Here is a 21,341-nt window from a genome sequence, read left to right as displayed (position 1 = left end):
AGTGTTCTAGTTTCATTCTTTTACAAGTGGTTGACCAGTTCTCCCAGCACCACTTGTTAAAGAGATGGTCTTTAATCCATTGCATATTCTTGCCTCCTTTGTCAAAGATAAGGTGTCCATAGGTGCATGGATTTATCTCTTGGCTTTCTATTTTGTTCCATTGATCTATATTTCTGTCTTTGTGCCAGTATATACCCTATCTTAAGGTTCCTCATGTTTTCAGTTAGTGTAGGTTTAAAAAAATTCCCTTAAAGTCTTAGGAATTCCTTGTATAATATTTAGCTGGAAAAAAGAGTGGGGGAAAAGGGAGTAAAATATAGGCAGAAGTTGGTGACTGGACAGGTGTTCAGTAAGAAATCAGGTGACACTGAAGATGGTGCTATCAGTTTGGCTAATGGAACATGTGAGGAACAATCTGATTGCATTCTAGCATCCCCACTGATCAGTAAAGGTTGATCACCAAGCTGACTAGACAGATACTCCTTTCCGTATCTTGTTTACTGAACTACACAAATTAAGATTACCTGCTTACGCTAAATTAGTCAACTGGGAAGCTCTACACTTGCTCTATCCAAACAACAGCCACCAGCCACATGTGGCTCCTGACACTTGAAATGTGGCTAGACTGACTGAGGAAATGTAAATGTAGGATATGAAGCAGGACTAAACACAAACTTTATTGTTTTGGTAGAACTAAATTTCACTTTAACCAGTACATTGTATAAATTATTGTATTTAGTAGTGCCATGTGTTCCAGAAAATTTTTAATTATTTTTGTGGCTTTCATCATGTTCCCATTGCACAGCACTGCTCCGGGAAAATGGTCCTCAACTGGGGATAATTTTGTCTCCTGAGAGGTATCTGGCAATATCTAGAAACATTTTTGGTTGTCACAACTTGGGAGTGCTACTGCATCTCATGGGCAGAGGCCAGGGATGTTACTGTACATTCTACAATGCACAAGATGACTTTGTTATGGAAATAAATCATATGGAACTACCACCACCTCCATCACCACCACCCAGTTCTCTTACCAGAACACAACTGAAAAAAAAAAAATCTATTACCTAAGGAAGTAAATGGCCCTTCATGGATCACAGCATTCTTGGGGTGAAGGGGCTTGCATAACTCAATGAAGCTATGAGCCATGCCATGCAGAGTCACACAAGAAGGACAGATCATATTGAAGAGTTCTGACAAAACATGGTCCACTGGAGAGGGGAATAACAAACCACTCCAGTATTCTTGCCACAAGAAGCCCATGAACAGGATGATAAGGAACCCCATCAACAGTATGAAAAGGCAACATGACATGACACCAGAAGACAAGCCCCTAGGTCAGAAGGTATCCACTATGCTACTGGGGAAGAGCAAAGGGCAATTACTAACAGCTCCAGAAAGAATGAAGCAGCTGGGCCAAAGTGGGAACGACACTCAGTTGTGGATGTGTCTGGTGGTGAAAGTAAAGTACGATGCTGTAAGGAACAATATTACATAGGAATTTGGAATGTTAGGTCCATAAATCTAGGTAAACTGGACATGGTCAAGGAGGACATGTTAAGAGTGAACATCAACATCTTAGAAATCAGTGAACTAACATGGATAGGAATGGGTAAACTTAATTCAGAAGACTATTATATCTACTACTCTAGGCAAGAGTTCCTTAGAAGAAATGGAGTGGCTCTCATAGTCAACAAAACAGTCCAAAATGCAGTGCGTGCATGGGAATTCACTTCAGTTGTGTCCAACTCTTTGTGACACTATGAACCATAATCCACCAGGCTCCTCTGTCCATGGAATTCTCCAGGCAAGAATACTAGAGTGGTTTGCCATTTCCTTCTCCAAGGGATCTTCCTGACTCAGGGATAGAACCTATGTCTCTTATGTCTCCTGCATTGGCAGATGGTTTCTTTACCACTAGCACCACCTGGGACTTGCTTGAAATCTCAAAAATGATAGAATGATTTCAGCTCATTTCCAAGGGAAATCATTCAACATCACAGTAACCAAAGCCTATGCCCCAACCACTAATGCTGAAGAAGCTGAAATTGGCCAGTTCTGTGAAGATCTACTAGATCTAAGACCTTCTAGAACTAACAACAAAAAAGATGTCCTTTTCATCACAGGGGATTGGAATGCAGAAGTAGAAAGTCAAGAGATACATGGAATAACAGGCATGTTTGGTTCTGGAGTACAAAATGAAGCAGAGCAAAGGCTAACAGAGTTGTGTCAAGAGTACACACTGGTCATGGCAAACACCCTCATCCAACAACACAACAGACGACTCTACACGTGGATATCACCAGATAGTACCAAAATTCAGACTGATTATATTCTTTGTAGCCAAAGATGGAGAAGCTCTATACAGTCAGCAAACACAAGACTGGACTGACTGTGGCTCAAATCATGAGCTCCTTATTGCAAAATTCAGACTTATATTGAAGAAGGTTGGGAAGACCACTAGGCCATTCAGGTATGACCTAAATCAAATCCCTTATGATTATACAGCAGAGGTGAAGAATAGATTCGAGGGATTAGATCTAGTAGACAGAGTGCCAGAAGAACTACGGATGGAAGTTCATAACACTGTACAGGAGGCGGTGACCAAAATTATCCCAAAGGGGAAAAAAAAATGCAAGAAGGCAAAGTGGCTGTCTGAGGAGACTTTACAAATAGCTGAGAAAAGAAAAGAAGTGAAAGGCAAGGAAAAAAGAAAAGATGTATCCAACTGAATGCAGAGTTCCAGAGCATAGCAAGTAGAGATAAGGCCTTCTTCAATGAACTATGCACAGAAATAGAGGAAAACAACAGAATGAGAAAGACTAGAGATCTCTGCAAGAAAAGTAGAGATATCAAGGGACTATTTCATGCAACGATGTGTACAATAAAGGACAGAAATGGTAAGGATCTAACAAAAGCAGAAGAGATTAAGAAGAAATGGCAAGAATACACAGAAGAACTGTACAAAAAGGATCTTAACGACTTGAATAAACATGATGGTGTGGCGACTCACCCGGAGCCAGACATCCTGGAATGTGAAGTCAAGTGGGCCTTAGGAAGCATTAGTATGAACACAGTTAGTGCAAGTGATGGAATTCCAGCTGAGCTATCTAAAATCTAAAGTACTGCACTCAATAGATCAGCAAATTTGGAAAACTCAGCAGTGGCCGCAGGACTGGAAAAGGTCAGTTTTCACTCCAATCCCAAAGAAAGGCAATGCCAAAGAATGTTCAAACTACCCTACAATTGTGCTTATTTTACGTGCTAGCAAGGTTATGCTCTAAATCCTTCAATCTAGGCTTCAGCAATATATGAACTGAGAACTTTCAGATATACAACCTGGATTTAGAAAAGGCAGAGGAACCAGAGATCAAATTGCCAACATTCGTTGGATCATAGAGGAAGCAAGGGAATTCCAGAAAAACATCTACTTCTGCTTCACTGACTATGCTAAAGCCTGTGACTGTGTGGACCACAAGAAACTGTGAAAAATTCTTAAAGAGATGGGAATATCACCATACCTATCTTCAGATAAACCTGTATGCAGGTCAAGAAGCAATAGTTAGAACTGGACATGGAACAATGAACTGGTTCAAAATTGGGAAAAGAGTATGTTAAGGTTGCATATTGTCACCCTCCTTATGCAACTTCTGTGCAGAGTACATCATGTGAAATGGCAGGCTGGATGAATCACAAGCTGGCATCAAGACTGCCAGGAGAAATATCAACAACCTCAGATATGCAGAGGACACCACCTAATGGGAGAAAGTGAAGAGGAACTAAAGAGCGTCTTGAAGAAGGTGAAAGAGGAGAGTGAAAAAGCTGGCCTGATCATGGCAAATAGAAGGGGAAAAAGTAGAAGTAGTGACAGATTTTATTTCCTTGGACTCCAAAATCACTGCTGATGGTGACTGTAGCCATGAAATTAGAAGACACTTGCTTCCTGGAAGACATTTATCCATGACAACTCTAGATAGCATATTAAAAAGCAGAGACATCACTTTGCTGATGAAGGTCCATATAGTCAAAAGCTATGGTTTTTCCAGTAATCATGTACGAATGTGAGAGTTGGACCATAGAGAAGGCAGAGAGTCGAAGAATTGATGCTTTTGAATTGTGGTGCTGGAGAAGCTTCTTGAGAGTTCCTTGGACAGCAAGGAGATCAAAACACTCAATGCTAAAGGAAATCAACCCTGAATGTTCAGTGGAAGGACTGATGCTGAAGCTCTAATACTCTGGCCCCATGATACGAAGAGCCGACTTACTGGGAAAAAAAACCCTGATGCTGGGAAAGATTGAAGAAAAAAGGAGACGGGGGCAGGAGAGGATGAGAGGGTTAGATAGCATCACCAACTCAATGGACACAATCTAAGCAAACTCCAGGAGACAGTGAAGGACAGGGAGCCTGGCATGCCGCACTTCATGGGGTTGCAGAGTCAGACGTGACTTAGCAACTGAACAACAACAAAAGGAAGTAATGACAGTGTTTGGGAGGGAAAATAGGGTGATGGTCGATGTCAACAGAAAAGGCTTATGTGTAAGGTGAAAAATCTGAGGTCATAGAAGGAAGCTGGTATGACCCTAAAAGTCAAAAACAAAAAAATGAGGAATACATTTTCTTTTACTGTTTAAGTAAAGGAAAAAACTATCATCGACAAAATGCATATGAGAGTAAGTTAGACATCTCAGGTAGTCAGCATTAGAAACTCTTGCAACAATTTAAGGAAGGAAATCCTAGGGCCTTAAGCTAAGAAGAACCAATGGAATAATTATCCCTTAATATCTTAAAAGCATTCTTTAAACATCCTAATCATATATAGCATATAAACATATTTCAAGAATGATAAATAAGCGTCATGATGTGTTTAAATAAAAATAAAAGAGATAACCTTTTTAAAATTAATCAATAGTCTCAATTAAGATTAGACCAAGTCACAAGCCAAGGCTGAAAAAGGCTTTTAGGCAGACAATGTTACCTTTCTGTGTCAACTGTCTCCTGGTTTTTCACCCATCTAATGCTTGGAGTAGGAAGTCCTGAAGCAACACATGGCAACACTGCACTCTGACCAATGACTCTGATTAAGGAAGAAGGTTGTTTCAAAAATACCAAGTTTGATGTGGCACCAGGATCTGAAAACAAAATTAAAACAAAAGAAAATGTTTAAGAGTCTGTGTGGCTTTATACAACGAAATAGTTTAAGCAAAAATGACAGGAAAATTCCATTTAAATTAGCAAGCATTTCTTAATAATTCCCGTGTACACAATTTTGTCCAAGGCTCTCTGGGAGGCTTAAACATGTTTAAGTCATAGCTCCTGCTTTCAGTGTCCTTACTAGTTACCTAAGTGAAATCTGACTTGAACCCCCTTCATTTTAAAAGATAACATAAGGAAAATACTTCATAAGTGGTACAAATATGAAAAAGACTGAGCAAGCTCAGGACCTTAGTATCCTCATCACTCACAGAGATATTGTAAGAGGTTTCCTTTCTTTTCCTTCCCTATACCTATATGCTACCTCTAAAAATCTTTGAGCTTCATCTATTTAACTTGCTCACTGAGACAGTCACTCCTTTAATTTCTACAATGGTGCAACTATCAAGCTACCACTATATGTGTATTCACACTTTATAGAGTCACCCTCTTACAGGCATATGAAAAGATCATACTCCTGGGGTAGAAGATAGGGTTATCTGTTAGATGGGGTGATAGTTCTAGTTTTTTTTTAAATTGGAAGATAATTTTTCACAATATTGTGTTGGTTTCTGCCACACATTAACATGAATAAGCCATAGGTATACACATGTCCCCAGCCTCTTGAATCTTCCTCCCAACTCCCACCCTTCTAGGTATCACAGAGCACCAGCCTAAGTGCCCAGCATCAGAAAGCAATTTCCCACTGGTTGTTTTACATATGGTAATGTGGGAGTTGGTGATGGACAGGGAGGCCTGGCGTGCTGCGATTCATGGGGTCGCAAAGATTCGGACATGACTGAGCGACTGAACTGAACTGAATGAATATGTTTCCACGCTACTGTCTGAATTCATCCCACCCTCTCCTTCCCCCACTGTGTCCATAAGTCTGTTATCCATGTCTGAGTCTCCACTGCTGCCCTGAAAACAGGTTCATCAGTACCATCTTTCTACTGTTAAGTTTTTTTTTTTTTTTTTTTTTTTTTTTTTAAACTTTACATAATTGTATTAGTTTTGCCAAATATCGAAATGAATCCGCCACAGGTATACATGTGTTCCCCATTCTGAACCCTCCTCCCTCCTCCCTCCCCATACCATCCCTCTGGGTCGTCCCAGTGCACTAGCCCCAAGCATCCAGTATCGTGCATCGAACCTTGAAAAGAAAGACTGTTCTCAGGCAGAGATGAGATTCTTTGCTCCAAACTCTTAGGAAAACATGTTCTATAACCATTTTGACAACCACCAGAGCTGGCTTTAAACTTGTGTAACTAATCGATGACAGTTCTGTAGTCATGGTAACAAAACACTGTCTAATAGTTCAGCACAACTCTCTTCAGTGAACATGCTTTGAAAGCCAACCAATGAGTTTATCCAATGCCTCTAAAAGTTATTAGCCATTCAGTGGTGAAATCCCTTGCTTCTAAGGCTGACATTGTTCTCATCTCTGTAACCAATGATAAAACATGTTTCTATTACTGACATCAACCCATCCCAGTCTCCTAACCAACACACTAAGAACAATGTCTTTCAAAAAATTTTATAGGAGACTGTTGGTTTAGTCGCTAAGTCATGTCTGACTCTTGTGGCCCCATGGACTGTAGCCTGCCAGGATCCTCTGCCTATGGGATCCTCCAGGCAAGAATATTGGAGTTGGTTGCCATTTCCTTCTCCACAGGATCTTCCTGACCCAGTCTCCTAACCAAGAACAATGCCTTTCAAAAAATTTCACAGGATATTAGCAGTCTGCATTATTCAAGATGACTATGCTTTACAAACATAGCTCTCCCTTAGGTAAACAAAACAATCTGTATTTTTTGTTTCAGATATTTCATGGTGGTTCATCTTTTGACACCAAGAATCTTATTTACCTCAACCTGGTTTGGAGGATTTGTGATTGATAACACAGATTCAGAGAAAAAATATCACCTCTGTCTGCCATGAAATAAGACCTCTTCTATATAAAAGCAAGTCAGAAAGTAGGTTGGAAGACATTGCTATAGAGCACTAGTTCTTTCTTTTCCTACCTTGAACTAGGACTTCCCTGGTGGCTCAGACAGTAAAGCATCTGCTTATAATGCGGGAGACCGGGATTCAATCCCTGGGTCAGGAAGATCCTCTAGAGAAGGAAATGGCAACCCACTCCAGTACTCTTGCCTGGAAAGTCCCATGGACGGAGGAGCCTGGTAGTCTACAGTCCATAGGATTGCAAAGAGTCAGACACGACTGAGTGACTTCACTTTCACTTTCAAGTTTTTATTGAAACAAACAAATCTGTATATTTATTGGCTTCTGTGTGCCAATTACCATTCTCAGTAGCAGACAAAATTCTCTGCCCTAGTTGAGCTTACATACTAATAAGGGGAGAGAGACAACAAATAAAAGATATAGTGTGTCAGATGGTGATATATTCTCAAGTGAAATGCAGGGGGAGAAAGCACTGGGGCAGAAATGGAAGACTGTTGTCTTGAACAGTGGTCAAGGAAGGCTTCACTGATAAATGATATCTGAGCAGAGAGGTAAGACAGTGAGTCAAGCAGAGCTATCTGAGGGAAGAGGATCCAGGCAGAGAAAACGATAAGCAGAAAGACCCTAAAGCAAGAGCATGTTTGCAGTGTTCTAAAAATGTCAGATGCCAACAGTCACACAGTGAGGGAGAGATGGGTATGAGATGTAAGAAGATAGATGGGGAGGGAAGTGGCATTAGGATTATACAAAACCTTACAGTCCAAGGGCTTTTAACATTTACTCTGAGATGGGAAACTATTAGGAGGCTTTGAGCAAACATGTGACATGATCTAATAAACATCTTAAAAGAGAACTGTGGCTGCTGAGCTGAAAATACACTGAGGAACAATAAGGACAAGAATGATGATGACAAAGAAAGAAACTGCATTAAATAAAAAATCGGTTCAAGGGCCATCAGGAATACTCTCAAGAGTGGTTGCTCATAATGTTGGCCTCCCTTTGCAAGCCAATCCATGGGCTAAAAAAAACTGTACACAATCATTATATATTTATATATATATATATATATATATATATATATATAAACTGTCCAAACAAGGTAGGAATGGTCCAATTATATTCATAAACTCAGATTTGAAATATAAGAAATATGAAATACAGCAGTTGGAACAGAAGGTAAAAGGTCATGAAACACCAAGAAGTTACAGGGACTATGATGAGCCACAAATGAGAGGATGGCATGAGAAAGCAGAAGTTACACATTTGAGAAAAGACACACAAAACAGATTATGAGGAAAGCCAGTAAGGGCAGCAAGAATGAGATCCCAGAAAAAGAAGGAAAGACAGAGAGAAGAGCTAAGTTGACATAAAACGAGGGAGCATTATGAAGACCTCTGACTCACCAGTATCTCTAGAGCTGCTATATTAACAGTTACTATTCTGCCCATCCCTTATATGAACTAGCCTTAGTAAGTCTGTGATTCTTATAACTAAAAAGACTTAACTATCACAAGGAGGTATGAGAACTGTAAAAAGTGTATTACTGGAGGAGACAGAAAAAGACAGAGCTTTGACAAAAGACACAGAGCTAATGTTTGTTTAGCCAAGAAGAATGCCAAAGATACTGACTGTACTTGATTGCTTCGTAAATATTTACTGACCAATCTATTCACTAGAGACGATCTTTCCGGTATGTTTTCTTCTTCTCTCTCCCTGCAAGAAACTGAAACTCTTTACGCTGGCATTAATATGTCATACCACACCTGTAACCATGTTTATTTAAAAAAATTCTAACAGGACAATTTTTACCCATTAACAAATATAAAACCATCAATCCTGATAATGAATTAATACCTGGAAGAACTTTTAATTCAGCTTCCTCACTATACTTTGGTGGCCCTCCACTTTCAACCATGCATCGATAGAGTCCCCCATCTCCTTCAGTTGCGTTGCTGATAACTAGCGTTCCGCTTGGAAGTTTGATAACTCTATCATCCAGAAGAAGAGGCTGTTTGTTCTGTTCCCATCTCACAAATGGGACCAAATCTGCATTAACTTCACAATTCAGAACCGCACTGTTCCCAACGTAAACTGAAGAAGGCTCTGGTTGGCTGGCAAATCTTGGAAGACCTGGACAATGAAGAAAAGGAAAAAAAATAAAATGTAGTTAAATATTACTTTAGTCATGAAACCAGGAGCAAGTTAGCCTGTTTGGCCACAAGTATAGTGGAACCAGGTTTAAAAAGAAGGTCCATGGGTCAGGAAATTGGCTACATACAGGGATACAGATCAAGTGAATAATGTACTAGGAATTACTGGAGTCAGATTCCTCATGGTTGAAAAAACAAGGTACAAATATCTATATATATACATTTCACCTATAGTTATTACAAATATGTACGCACACACACACATCCTAGCTCTGTCCAGAAAGAGCCCAGAATCAATCTTACTCCAGTAACAATGAATATATATGGTGACCTGATCATGATTTCTAAAATACTATTCTCCACCTAAAGGAACTAATGCTTCTTGGATAAATGGCTGATTCTAGGACTACAGTATGGAAATATAAGTCTGGAACACATTGTGACAGAAAGTAAGGAAGTACCCAAAGACTAAAACGGACATAGCCAAAGGACACAGAAGTCAGACAAAAGGAGTTCCCTCTGGCTAACTCTGGGATAATGATGATTAATGCAGCAAAGAATGAAGAATGGATGCTAAAACTACCAAGTGAGAGTTGGAAGAGGAATAGGGATGTTGATAGAGTATCAAATTATATCTTCTCCAAATACTTAAAAGTACAAAATATTTATTAACTTTTGAGTAGAGAGACATAGTACAGACAATCTTAACCAAGTAACAGAAGCTAACACTACCAGTAATGGAACAAAACACCACATGCTTTCTGATATGATGCACTAAGAATACAGCATCACTTCTGTGACATTCCTCCCCAAAATGCAAAACCTGAATCCATTCATGGAGGAAAACTAGAAAATCCAAAAGAGACAAGGATGAACTGAATAATGATATGAGATTGTCAAAATCTAAAGAGAGAACGACTAAGTACTAAACTTGTAATCCAGGACTGGAAAGGAAGAGGGATGCTGGGGCAGAGTTTTCGCTTTTGTTTTTTCTGCTATTAAGAACATTACTGAGATAACCAGTGAAATCTGAATTGTACCTATCAATTAAATGATAGTATTTTTTATTAAGGTTAATTTCCTAATATCAATGGATGTTTACTAAGGTTCTTGTTTTTAGGAAATATAAACAAAAGAATTCAGGCTGGGGTAACATTTGCAAATCACCCTGAATGAGTCAGAAAAAATTTTATGTGGGTATGCAGATATTAGATGATAAGGCAAATTTGGTAACATGTTAACAATTGGGTAATAAGAGTTTAGAATATATGAGATTTCTTGGTTTTGTTCTTGCAACAATTCCACAAATTAGTAATTATTTCAAAATAAAATATTAACCAAAAAAATAGTCATAAATACTCTGCAGATGCCACAGAATGTAACGGTTAGGAACAGATACAGAGAACAAATTAGTGGTTATGGGAGGCAAATATGGGGTGTGATACAACGGAGGGGGAGGTACAAATTACTGAGTGTAAGACAGGCTCCAGGATGTACCGCACCACACGGGGAATACAGACAATCATTTTTATAATAACTGTAAATGGAAGTGAAAGTGCAAGTCACTCAGTTGATCTGACTCTTTGCGACTCCATGGACTATACAGCCCATAGAATTCTCCAGGCCAGAATACTGGAGAGGGTAGGCTTTCCCTTCCCCAGGGGATCTTCCCAACCCAGGGATCGAACCCAGGTCTCCAGCATTGTAGGTGGATTCTTTAACAGCTGAGCCACAAGGGGAGCCCAAGAATACAGGCATGGGTAGCCTATCCCTTCTCCAGCAGATCTTCCTGATGCAGGAATTGAACTGGGTTCTCCTGCACTGCAGGCGGGTTCTTTACCAACTAAGCTATCAGGGAAAGTAACCTCTAAAAATTATATAAAAATGAGGCCAGAGCCTCTCTTGGCTTGGTCCACCTCTTCCTTAAGGTGTTCTTTCCATTCTTTCTTCAATAATCTTGTTTTTGCCAAGGGGAAAAAAAAATTGTATAAAAATTAAAAAAAAATTAAGTGACTTTAACATGCTCAGACTGCAACAAAATGTTTCTTTAAAGAAACATTTCCTTAAAGAAACAAATTAAATTATCAGAAACATAATTTCAGGTTTTCCAGTTCTATGATGGTCAATTACTCCATATGGAAATAATACTCTTAAAAGTGTCTAACCCTGCTACAATTTTTTATCTTTTTATTTTAAGAGGACTTTTGAAGGAAAAAAATAGACATAATTAGCCAAATATCTACTTTTCAGAAATTAGAAAATTTGAAGAATTAACAAAGATAAACACAGAAACTAATAAAACAGGAAAAAGGAATCAAATAAAACCAAGAACCAGTTCTATTTTTAAAAAGTCAAAATATTCTCCCTCCTGTGCTCTCATGAAAATGAATAATTTTTAAAAATACAAACCCACAACAACATATGTGGAGTTGGCAGACAAGAGATTTCAAAAAGTTTCTGGATAGGGAAAGCAGATGGAGAAACTCGTAACTGACATATCGAGGCAGAAAATGCTGCGGCTTCCTGTGCTCACAAGTGGGAGACCAGTTTGTCCTACTGCCTCTGGAAAACTGCAGAAGGAGAGTGGGAGTGAGATATGAGGTTGACACGATGGGATTAACAGTGTCTGTATTTAGACTACCCAGTCATCCCACCTTCGGGCACAAAATACCCACAGCTAGAGTACTGCCCAGACAGTCAAAGAAAAATTTCTGGTGTGCAGAGATGAGACAGCCCAGGGAAAATGACCTCTCACATTTAATTCTATGAGCTATCAACTTAGTAGGTTTTCAAAAGTTCCTCTTCTTTATTTGACTTGGCCAGTTTCTATTCCTTGCAAACAAAGAACTCTAATCAATAATCTTTCAAAATGGCAATGCAGCAGCATCCTTTTTTTTTTTGGCAACATTTAAAAAAAGTTTAATTGAGCTACAATTTATATACCTTAAAAGGTACCATTTAAAGTACACAATTCAATTGTTTTTAGTATATGCCCAGTTTTGCAACTATCACTATAATCTAATTTTCAAACACTTTCATCATCCCCAAAGAAACTTTGTATTCGCTTGCAGGCATTCCCATTTCTTACACTCACCCCTTTCCCACCCACTCCATGCCCTTATTCCTCCCATCTCCAGTCCTAGAAAACCACCAATCTACCTTTTGTTTGGTTCTATATATTTGCCTATTCTGGACATTTCATATATATAAAGTCATATGATATGTGGTCTTCTGTGAGTGACTCATTTCATTATCACACTGCTTTTAAGGTTTATTCATGTTACTATATACAGTGACTGACTTTATTTTTTTGGGCTCCAAAATCACTGCAGATGGTGATTGCAGCCATGAAATTAAAAGATGCTTGCTCCTTGGAAGGAAAGTTAGGACCAACCTGGACAGCATATTAAAAAGTAGAGACATTACTTTGTCAACAAAGGTCCATCTAGTCAAGGCTATGGTTTTTCCAGTAGTCATGTATGGATGTGAGAGTTGGACTATAAAGAAAGCTGAGCACCAAAGAATTGATGCTTCTGAACTGTTGTGTTGGATAAGACTCTTGAGAGTCCCTTGGACTGCAAGGAGATCCAACCAGTCCATCCTAAAGGAGAGTCCATCCTGGGTGTTCATTGGAAGGACGGATGTTGAAGCTGAAACTCCAATATTTGGCCACCTGATGTGAAGAGCTGACTCATTTGAAAAGACCCTGATGCTGGGAAAGATTGAAGGCAGGAGGAAAAGGGGACGACAGAGGATGAGATGGTTAGATGGCATCACTGACTCAATGGACATGGGTTTGGGTGAACTCCGCGTGTTGGTGATAGACAGGGAGGCCTGGCGTGCTATGGTTCATGGGGTCGCAAAGAGTCGGACACGACTGAGCAACTGAACATATATATATATATATATATATCAGCACTTCATTCCTCATTATTGCTGAATAATATTCCATATATGAATAAACTATATTGTAGTTATCCATTCATCACTTGATAGACATGTAAGCTGTTTCTACTTTCTGGCTATTACAAAAAATGCTGCTATGAATATTCATGTACAAACTGCTATGTGGACATATCTTTTCATGTCTCTTAATGCCTAGGAGTAGAACTGCTCAGTCATATGGTAATTCTATGGTTAACACTCTGAGAAACTGCCAAACAGTTCAGTGCTATCTTTTTAAATGACATATACACACAAAGTATACCCTATGATCCAGCTATTAGTAGAATTACAAATTCTAACAGTCTATACTACAGAAATAAAGACTAACAAAATTTGTTCACTATGTTACAGTATTCGACAAAAAGGGAATGTTTAGATAAAGCACAATATATACAAACATAAGGGATACTATGCAACTATTAAAAAGAACTTCTATTCATCTCTTAGCTTAGATATTATTTCCTCCTGATATCCAGACCAAAAGCATATTAAACTCTCCTACAGAATCCTGTTTGCAGCAAAAGAATTTTGGTTTTGTATTAAAATAACCTGTTTACTTAAATATTGAGTCAAAAATGCTTCCTAGAGATGGGAATACCAGACCACCTGACCTGCCTCTTGAGAAATGTGTATGCAGGTCAGGAAGCAACAGTTAGAACTGGACATGGAACAACAGACTGGTTCCAAATAGGAAAAGGAGTACGTCAAGGCTGTATATTGTCACCCTACTTATTTAACTTATATGCAGAGTACATCATGAGAAATGCTGGGCTGGAAGAAGCACAAGCTGGAATCAAGATTGCCAGGAGAAATATCAATAACCTCAGATATGCAGATGACACCACCCTTATGGCAGAAAGTGAAGAGGAACTCAAAAGCCTCTTGATGAAAGTGAAAGTGGAGAGTGAACAAGTTGGCTTCAAGCTCAACATTCAGAAAATGAAGATCATGGCATCCGGTCCCATCACTTCATGGGAAATAGATGGGGAAACAGTGTCAGACTTTATTTTGGGGGGCTCCAAAATCACTGCAGATGGTGACTGCAGTCATGAAATTAAAAGACTCTTACTCTTTGGAAGGAAAGTTATGACCAACCTAGATAGCATATTCGAAAGCAGAGACATTACTTTGACAACAAAGGTCCGTCTAGTCAAGGCTATGGTTTTTCCAGTGGTCATGTATGGATGTGAGAGTTGGACTGCGAAGAAAGCTGAGTGCCGAAGAATTGATGCTTTTGAACTGTGGTGTTGGAGAAGACTCTTGAGAGTCCCTTGGACTGCAAGGAGATCCAACCAGTCCATTCTGAAGGAGATCAACCCCAGGATTTCTTTGGAAGGAATGATGCTAAAGCTGAAACTCCAATACTTTGGCCATCTCATGCAAAGAGTTGACTCGTTGGAAAAGACTCTGATGCTGGGAGAGATTGGAGGCAGGAGGAAAAGGGGACGACAGAGGATGAGATGACTGGATGGCATCACCGACTCGATGGACATGAGTTTAAGTGAACTCTGGGAGATGGTGATAGACAGGGATGCCTGGTGTGCTGCGATTCATGGGGTCACAAAGAGTTGGACACAACTGAGTGACTGAACTGAACTGAACTGAAAGGATATGAAAGCTAAAAGGAAGAATGAACCAGAGGAGAAGAAAGAGAAGAAAAGTTAGAGGATAGGATTAATAGGCAGTGAGGAAGCCATAAGCAAAGGCCAGAGGCAGAGAATGAAAGGGAAGTGAATATGCTAGAGCCTAAACGAGGGGAGGGTGGTGATGGTGGGGGCAGAGTGCTAAGAAATCAAGTTGGAGAAGTGGAGGCCAGCTCATGAAAGGACTCAAGAAGCCTGTTAAAGAGTCCAGCCATTAACTTGATGCAGTTTACATTAGAGTCACTGAAGGGTGAGAAAGAGTCCTCTGACCACAGAGTGGAGATGGGTGAGACAAGGGAAAAAAACAAATGTCAGGTAGTTACTAGGCTGTGCTGAGGGATGACCAGGAGTAGCCTCAGGAAGGAGCCTGTGAATCAAATACAGAGAAATTAGGAAGCAGAATTCAGTGGATTTGGTGACTGGATGTGGGGGACAGCTGAGAGGAATGAGTCAAGATTAAAAGCCCAGTTCAAGAACGTGAGTTATAGAGTCAGTCAGTCATAATGCTAACTTATTTTTCAACAACTGGAAAGAGCCTGGCAAAAAAAGATTTTTAAAAGAAAGAAGAAAAAAAGGAAAAGGAAAATTGTCAAGAGGCCTGATTCTTTCTTTTCCCCCAATCCTCAATCTGTGATTATGAAATAACTACAGTGGCTATACATCACACTCAAATTCAACTTTGAGTATTTGGCTCCAAAGAAGAAAAGAGCCATCATATACTGAGTGAATGAGCAAATATTAATACAACCTGGAGTGAGCAGGGGATGGAGGACTCTGGAATGGGAATAAGATAGGAAACTACTGTCTCAGACATACTCTTTTTTCACATGTTCACATTTCACCAAGGTGAGAATATAAGCCAAAGATAAAACAATTTTTGTACAATGTGACCCTTTACAAGAACTTACTTCATCCGATTCTCAAGTGTAGAAACAATGATCTGATTGTTTGTCCACTACAACTCTTTAGGAAACATAGCTTACTTTTCTAGATCTTTAATTGCTATTACACTTTCCAACATTCTTCAAATAGGAATGCTCTAAAAGAGAGTGACCTTTTTCTCTTTACAACTTTTCTACTCTTCACTCATACACACACATACAGGCATACATGCGTGCGTGCGTGCACGCTTCGGTTCAGTTGATCAGTCGTGTCCGACTCTTTGTGACCCCATGAACCACAGCACGTCAGGCCTCCCTGTCCATCACCAACTCCCAGAGTCCACCCAAACCCATGTCCATTGTGTTGGTGATGCCATCCAGCCATCTCATCCTTTGTCGTCCCCTCCTCCTCCTGCCCTCAATCTTTCCCAGCATCAGGGTCTTTTCAAATGAGTCAGCTCTCTGCATCAGGTGGCCAAAGTATTGGAGTTTCAGCTTCAACATCAGTCCTTCCAATGAACACCCATAGTCATGTCTAATTCTCTGCGACCCCATGGACTACAGGACTGTAGACTGTCAGGTTCTTCTGCCCATGGAATTTTACAGGCAAGAATACTGCAGTAGGTTGCCACTTCCTACTCCAGGCGATCTTCCTGACCCAGGAATCTAACCTACATCTCCTGCATTAGCAGGAGGATTCTTTACCACTGAGTCACCTGGGAATCCTATACACACACACACACGTTTATATGTGTGTATATATATGTGTATACACACACACATGTATACACACACAAACACACATATATACATCCTACAGATTTTTAAAAATCCAATTAAATATCATTTCCCTGGTTAAGGCATAAAGAACAAAGTCTCTGGCTATACTACAAGCTTTACAGAATCACACTAAATGGTTATGCGGGGTAGGATAAAAGTTCGTAATCAAAGTGGCTCAACTTTCCTACACAACTTTTGTCATTTCCAGGTTAAAAAGATTAAAAGAGCTGGTTCAGTACTTCTGATAACACCTTGAAACCATTAGAAAGTGAAAAAGTGCTCCAGTTTTCTCCCTACAGAGTGAGCAAATCCAAGCATAATCCTATACACATTATATGCTCAATTGATACTTGTTAAATGAGTGTATTTGCTGTAACCAGTTTAATGAAAACTCTAGGATAATACCACTTTTATCAAGATTCACTCTTTATGAAAACTTGAAAATACAAATAAATTATTCAACGAAACTTACCTGCTACTGTGAGCTTGGCCGTTCTGCTGACAATAGTTCCAAGACTCTCAACAGTGGCTACACACTGATAATAACCTTCATCAGGTTTATTGTGTTTGGAATGCACCACACTGCTGATAAACAAAGACCCATCTGGGAGAAGCTGGCGTCGATCATCTGACACTAAGTTTAAAAGAGTTCCATCTTTTTTCCATTCAATTTTTGGAGATGGCTCAGAATATGCTGAACAGTTTAGTATAACAGAAGAGCCTCTAACTGAGAGTGTATCCACTGGTTCCACCAAAAAGTAAAATGGAGTGAATGTCCGAATGCTGGATCCTATAGAAATAATAAAGAAAAAGAACAAAGGTAAACAAAACTTTTCTCCTTTATTTCTGTAAGAAGATATAACATGTCCAAAAATTATTTTTAAGTGGCTTCTCCTTTAGGTATGATACAAAAATACAGTCATTTTACTATGAATATCCAATAAATTCATATTCATATCTAATAAATAAAACCTATTTTTTATTAGGAAATAAAAACTTGACCCATTTAGGAAAAAAGACCCTGCTACTGGAAATAACCCAGCCTTGCTAGATGATATGAATATCTAGTAGAAGTTTTATTATAAACCCTATAATGAGATTTAGAAATATTTAAAATTCTAGTATTCAAAAAGTGAAATTTTCTACAGAATGTAAAAGAGAAAATTGAGATGATTCTTTGGTAATAAGGTATTTCTTCTTTGTTAACTGGCTGTATTTCTTTCATAAAGTCACTATACAGACACTCTGTCCATTTTTCTAATGGATTATTCATCCTAGTGACTAAAAGCAATCTTTGGGCATAGATAACCATGTTTTGTAAATGTTCTTTTTTCTACTTTGATATTTAGTTAATACATTTTAACTACCTAAAAGTAAACCTGTTATATTTTAAAAGGTTTTCTTTGTCCTAAGATTATTTTTAAAAATTTAGCTTTGTTTTGTGCTACTACTTTTGTGGTTTCGTTATTTCTTTAAGCAGAAATAAAGCTACTTTCATCTCTCTATATATAGTGTGCCCAGAAGGGAACAATATGAAAAGTCTAGGGTATATTCATATACTGAGACTTAATGATTATCAAAACGCATATATTTGCTAAATAAAAAAATTTAAGTTTTAAAATGTGTACAGGATGATCCCACTTATATTAAAATATATGTGCTGCTACTGCTAAGTCACTTCAGTCGTGTCCGACTCTGTGCGACCCCAGGGACGGCAGCCCACCAGGCTCCCCCGTCCCCAGGATTCTCCAGGCAAGAGTACTGGAGTGGGGTGCCACTGCCTTCTACACAGGAGTATATATGTGCATGTGCATATATTTAAATGTAAATATAGAGGAAGAAGTCTGGAAGAATAAACACTAAACAGTCAACAGAGTTTTCTCTCGGGGAGAGTAGTGGGATTGAGCTGCTGATGGAGAGCATATAGGGAGAAGGGTTTTAACTTAATGGATTTCTGTATTATTTACTTTAAAAAATATGAACAATTGCTTACGCATCCTTGTCATCCTTTTAATAACAAATTTTCTGTTGTTGGTGGTGATTAATCCTTTGTTGAGGACAGAGGATTATTTTTCAAAAGATCCATCACCACTGTATTTAACCACTCTTCCTTTGTCACAGTAGAAGTGTTATCAGACACCCACTTCTCAGCTGACTTTGTATAAAAACCGTCCTATACTTCTCACCAGGGTTCTGATTCCCTATCCACTTGTTTGTTTAATTTTAGTTTACTATAACCAGAGTCACCATACAAATTATTCTGAAATAGGTTTAATGATCCTATCTGATCTCTTCTATGCTCCCAAGTCTCTGCAAATTTCTCACTTCTTAATGGAATAGCTCTCACTTCTTGATAGACTATTCCTCACTTTTTGATAGAACATTTCACACTTCTTGATGGAATTCCATCTTATGAAAGGAAAATATCCACAAGAAACTCATTTCAGCTGAAATGCCCCTACCCCCAAATATCAACAAATCATAACACTCACTGCACACTTTAATTATGCAGCCAATAATTATTTTTAAATTGTATTGGACCCAGAGTAAAAACACACACACACACACACACACACACACACACATAGGATACGAATACTGGCAGAAATAAAAAGATATCTAGCTGTCTTACTGCCTAAAGAGGTTCAAAGTTATTGATAGCAGCAGGAATATGGAACAGAAGGATAAGCAAACTTTTTTATACACCTACAAATATAAGTGCTTTGTACAGTGTTACTCATCCTAGGAAAATTATCTCTTCACTCTAAGCTAAGACACTAATGTCGATGGACTTCATATTTCTTTTACTCTTTAACATTACTTTTGATCATCCTATTCCATCTAGTCAGTCTTTAATCCCATATTTCATCCATCCTGAGCTCTCAGAGTTCACTATCACCATTCAGGAACCTGAACTCTTGTTCCTGAGAGTTCAGGTTCTCTTGTTTCTGGTTCTCAATTTATAATTAAAACATTTAAAAGTCAGTTCAAGTAATTCAACATTCTAAGGGCTCAACCAAATACATTAATGTTATCTATTAAGAACAGGCAACACTCAAGCATTAACAAATGTTTTCTATCTCGTTTTCCTATACAACAATCAATGTCCCCTCTCTGCCCTGTACAGCTAACTCCTCCAAAAACTGAATCTATTAAGCATGCAGAACTCCTTTCCTGGGAATTTCAAGTTAGATAAGTGGCTAGCTGTTAATATTACATGGATGATTTTAACTCATAAACACATGTTTTGAAAAACTTTTACGGCACAGATATATCATTTAAAAAAACAAATGTCCACTTATAATCAAACCTGGATCAGAAATTCTTTTTCAAGTTCATAATGTCCTAATACAGAAATTCAATTTGATGGTTCTAATTTATAGCATCTACCTTTCCAATCACACTTCAAAATGAAAAATATGTGAATTTATTCAATAAAAATTTATTATAGTAAGAGCACTTTCCTTTTCTTCAGTCTTCAATGTTCTTCCTTTCTCCTTCCCCTAGCAAAAACAGCCAAGTGGGAAAAAACTTCAGTAAAATGCAGTCAGGTAGACATGGTAGCAAATCCTAGCTCTGACGGGGCTAGTTAATTTCTTTCTGTATTCAAAACTTTCTCCCTTATAAAATAATTGCTTCTCCCCTCAGTCCAGGTCAGTTGCTCAGTTGTGTCCGACTCTTTGCAACCCCATAGACTGCAGTGCACCAGGATTCCCTGTCTGTCATCAACTCCTGGAGCCTGCTCAAACTCATGTCCATCGAGTTGGTGATGCCATCCAACCATCTCGTCTGTCATCCCCTTCTCCTCCTGCCTACAATCTTTCCCAGCATCAGGGTCTTTTCCAATGAGTCAGTTCTTCACACCTGGTAGCCAAAGTATTGGCGCTTCAGCATCAGTCCTTCCAATGATTATTCAGGACTGATTCCCCTAGAAAACAATTTTCTCCCCTATAAAATAATGGCTTCCTTTTAAGGAGATTTCTGTGAAGATGTGTAAAAGCACCCACCTCACTGCTTGGCAGGTAAGTGAAGTGAAGTGAAAGTCGCTCAGTCATGTCTGACCCTTTGCGGCCCCATGGACTATACAGTCTATGGAATTCTCCAGACCACAATACCGGAGTGGGTAGTCTTTCCCTTCTCTGGGGAATCTTCCCAACCAAGGGACTGAACCCAGGTCTCCCACATTGCAGGCAGATTCTTTACTGGATTCTTTACCAGCTGAGCCACAAGGGAAGCCCAAAAATATTGGTGTGGGTAGCCTATCCCTTCTCCAGCAGATCTTCCTGCCTCAGGAATCGAACTGGAGTCTCCTGCATTGCAGGCGGATTCTTTAACTAACTGAGCTATGAGGGACGTTCTGCTTGGCAGGTAACAGGTCCTCAATTAACAGTAACTATTCATAGTCCAAAAGCCTACACTATTTTCCCCCAAACTGCTAACATTTAGAAACTCTGTGTTTACCAGTCGCATTTTAGAAATTGAAATGCATAAAATATGGACTTTATTTTTTATTTTTAATTACATTTTGATAATTATGTATAAAATAACATGAAGAGATCTTAAAACTCAAATTTGGTCATCTTTCTTCTCTGCCTAATCTTTCAACAGCTCCCTATTACAGCTAATATAAAATCCAAATTCATTACCAAGGCATTCAAAAAGTCTACAGGATCTGCTTCCTGCCTCTCTGCAACCTAATCTTATATCACACTCTAACTCAGTAAACTCTGGCCACATAATTTAGTTTCCTGAACAAGCCATTTTCTTTCCCGTACTAAAGTCTTTG

The 21,341-nt window shown here is 38.9% G+C and overlaps 1 protein-coding gene across 7 annotated transcripts in view; it reads right to left on the bottom strand.

Annotated features, from left to right (window-relative positions):
- Positions 1 to 21,341, bottom strand: part of NEO1 (neogenin 1) — a 240,569-nt gene that overhangs the window by 150,062 nt on the left and 69,166 nt on the right. For all 7 annotated transcript variants that reach the window (XM_061430300.1, XM_061430303.1, XM_061430297.1 and 4 more), the window contains exons 2-4: positions 17,028 to 17,345; positions 9,011 to 9,286; positions 4,977 to 5,130 (exon numbers count right to left, since the gene is read on the bottom strand). In XM_061430300.1, coding sequence (XP_061286284.1) covers positions 4,977 to 5,130; positions 9,011 to 9,286; positions 17,028 to 17,345 — 748 coding nt within the window. The remainder of the gene's footprint in view (positions 1 to 4,976; positions 5,131 to 9,010; positions 9,287 to 17,027; positions 17,346 to 21,341) is intronic.

This window comes from Bos javanicus, chromosome 10 (genome assembly GCF_032452875.1).
Source record: "Bos javanicus breed banteng chromosome 10, ARS-OSU_banteng_1.0, whole genome shotgun sequence".
Lineage (NCBI taxonomy): Eukaryota > Metazoa > Chordata > Mammalia > Artiodactyla > Bovidae > Bos > Bos javanicus.
The sequence above is the reverse complement of the archived record's forward strand: the minus strand, read 5'-3'. Positions and strand labels throughout refer to the sequence as shown.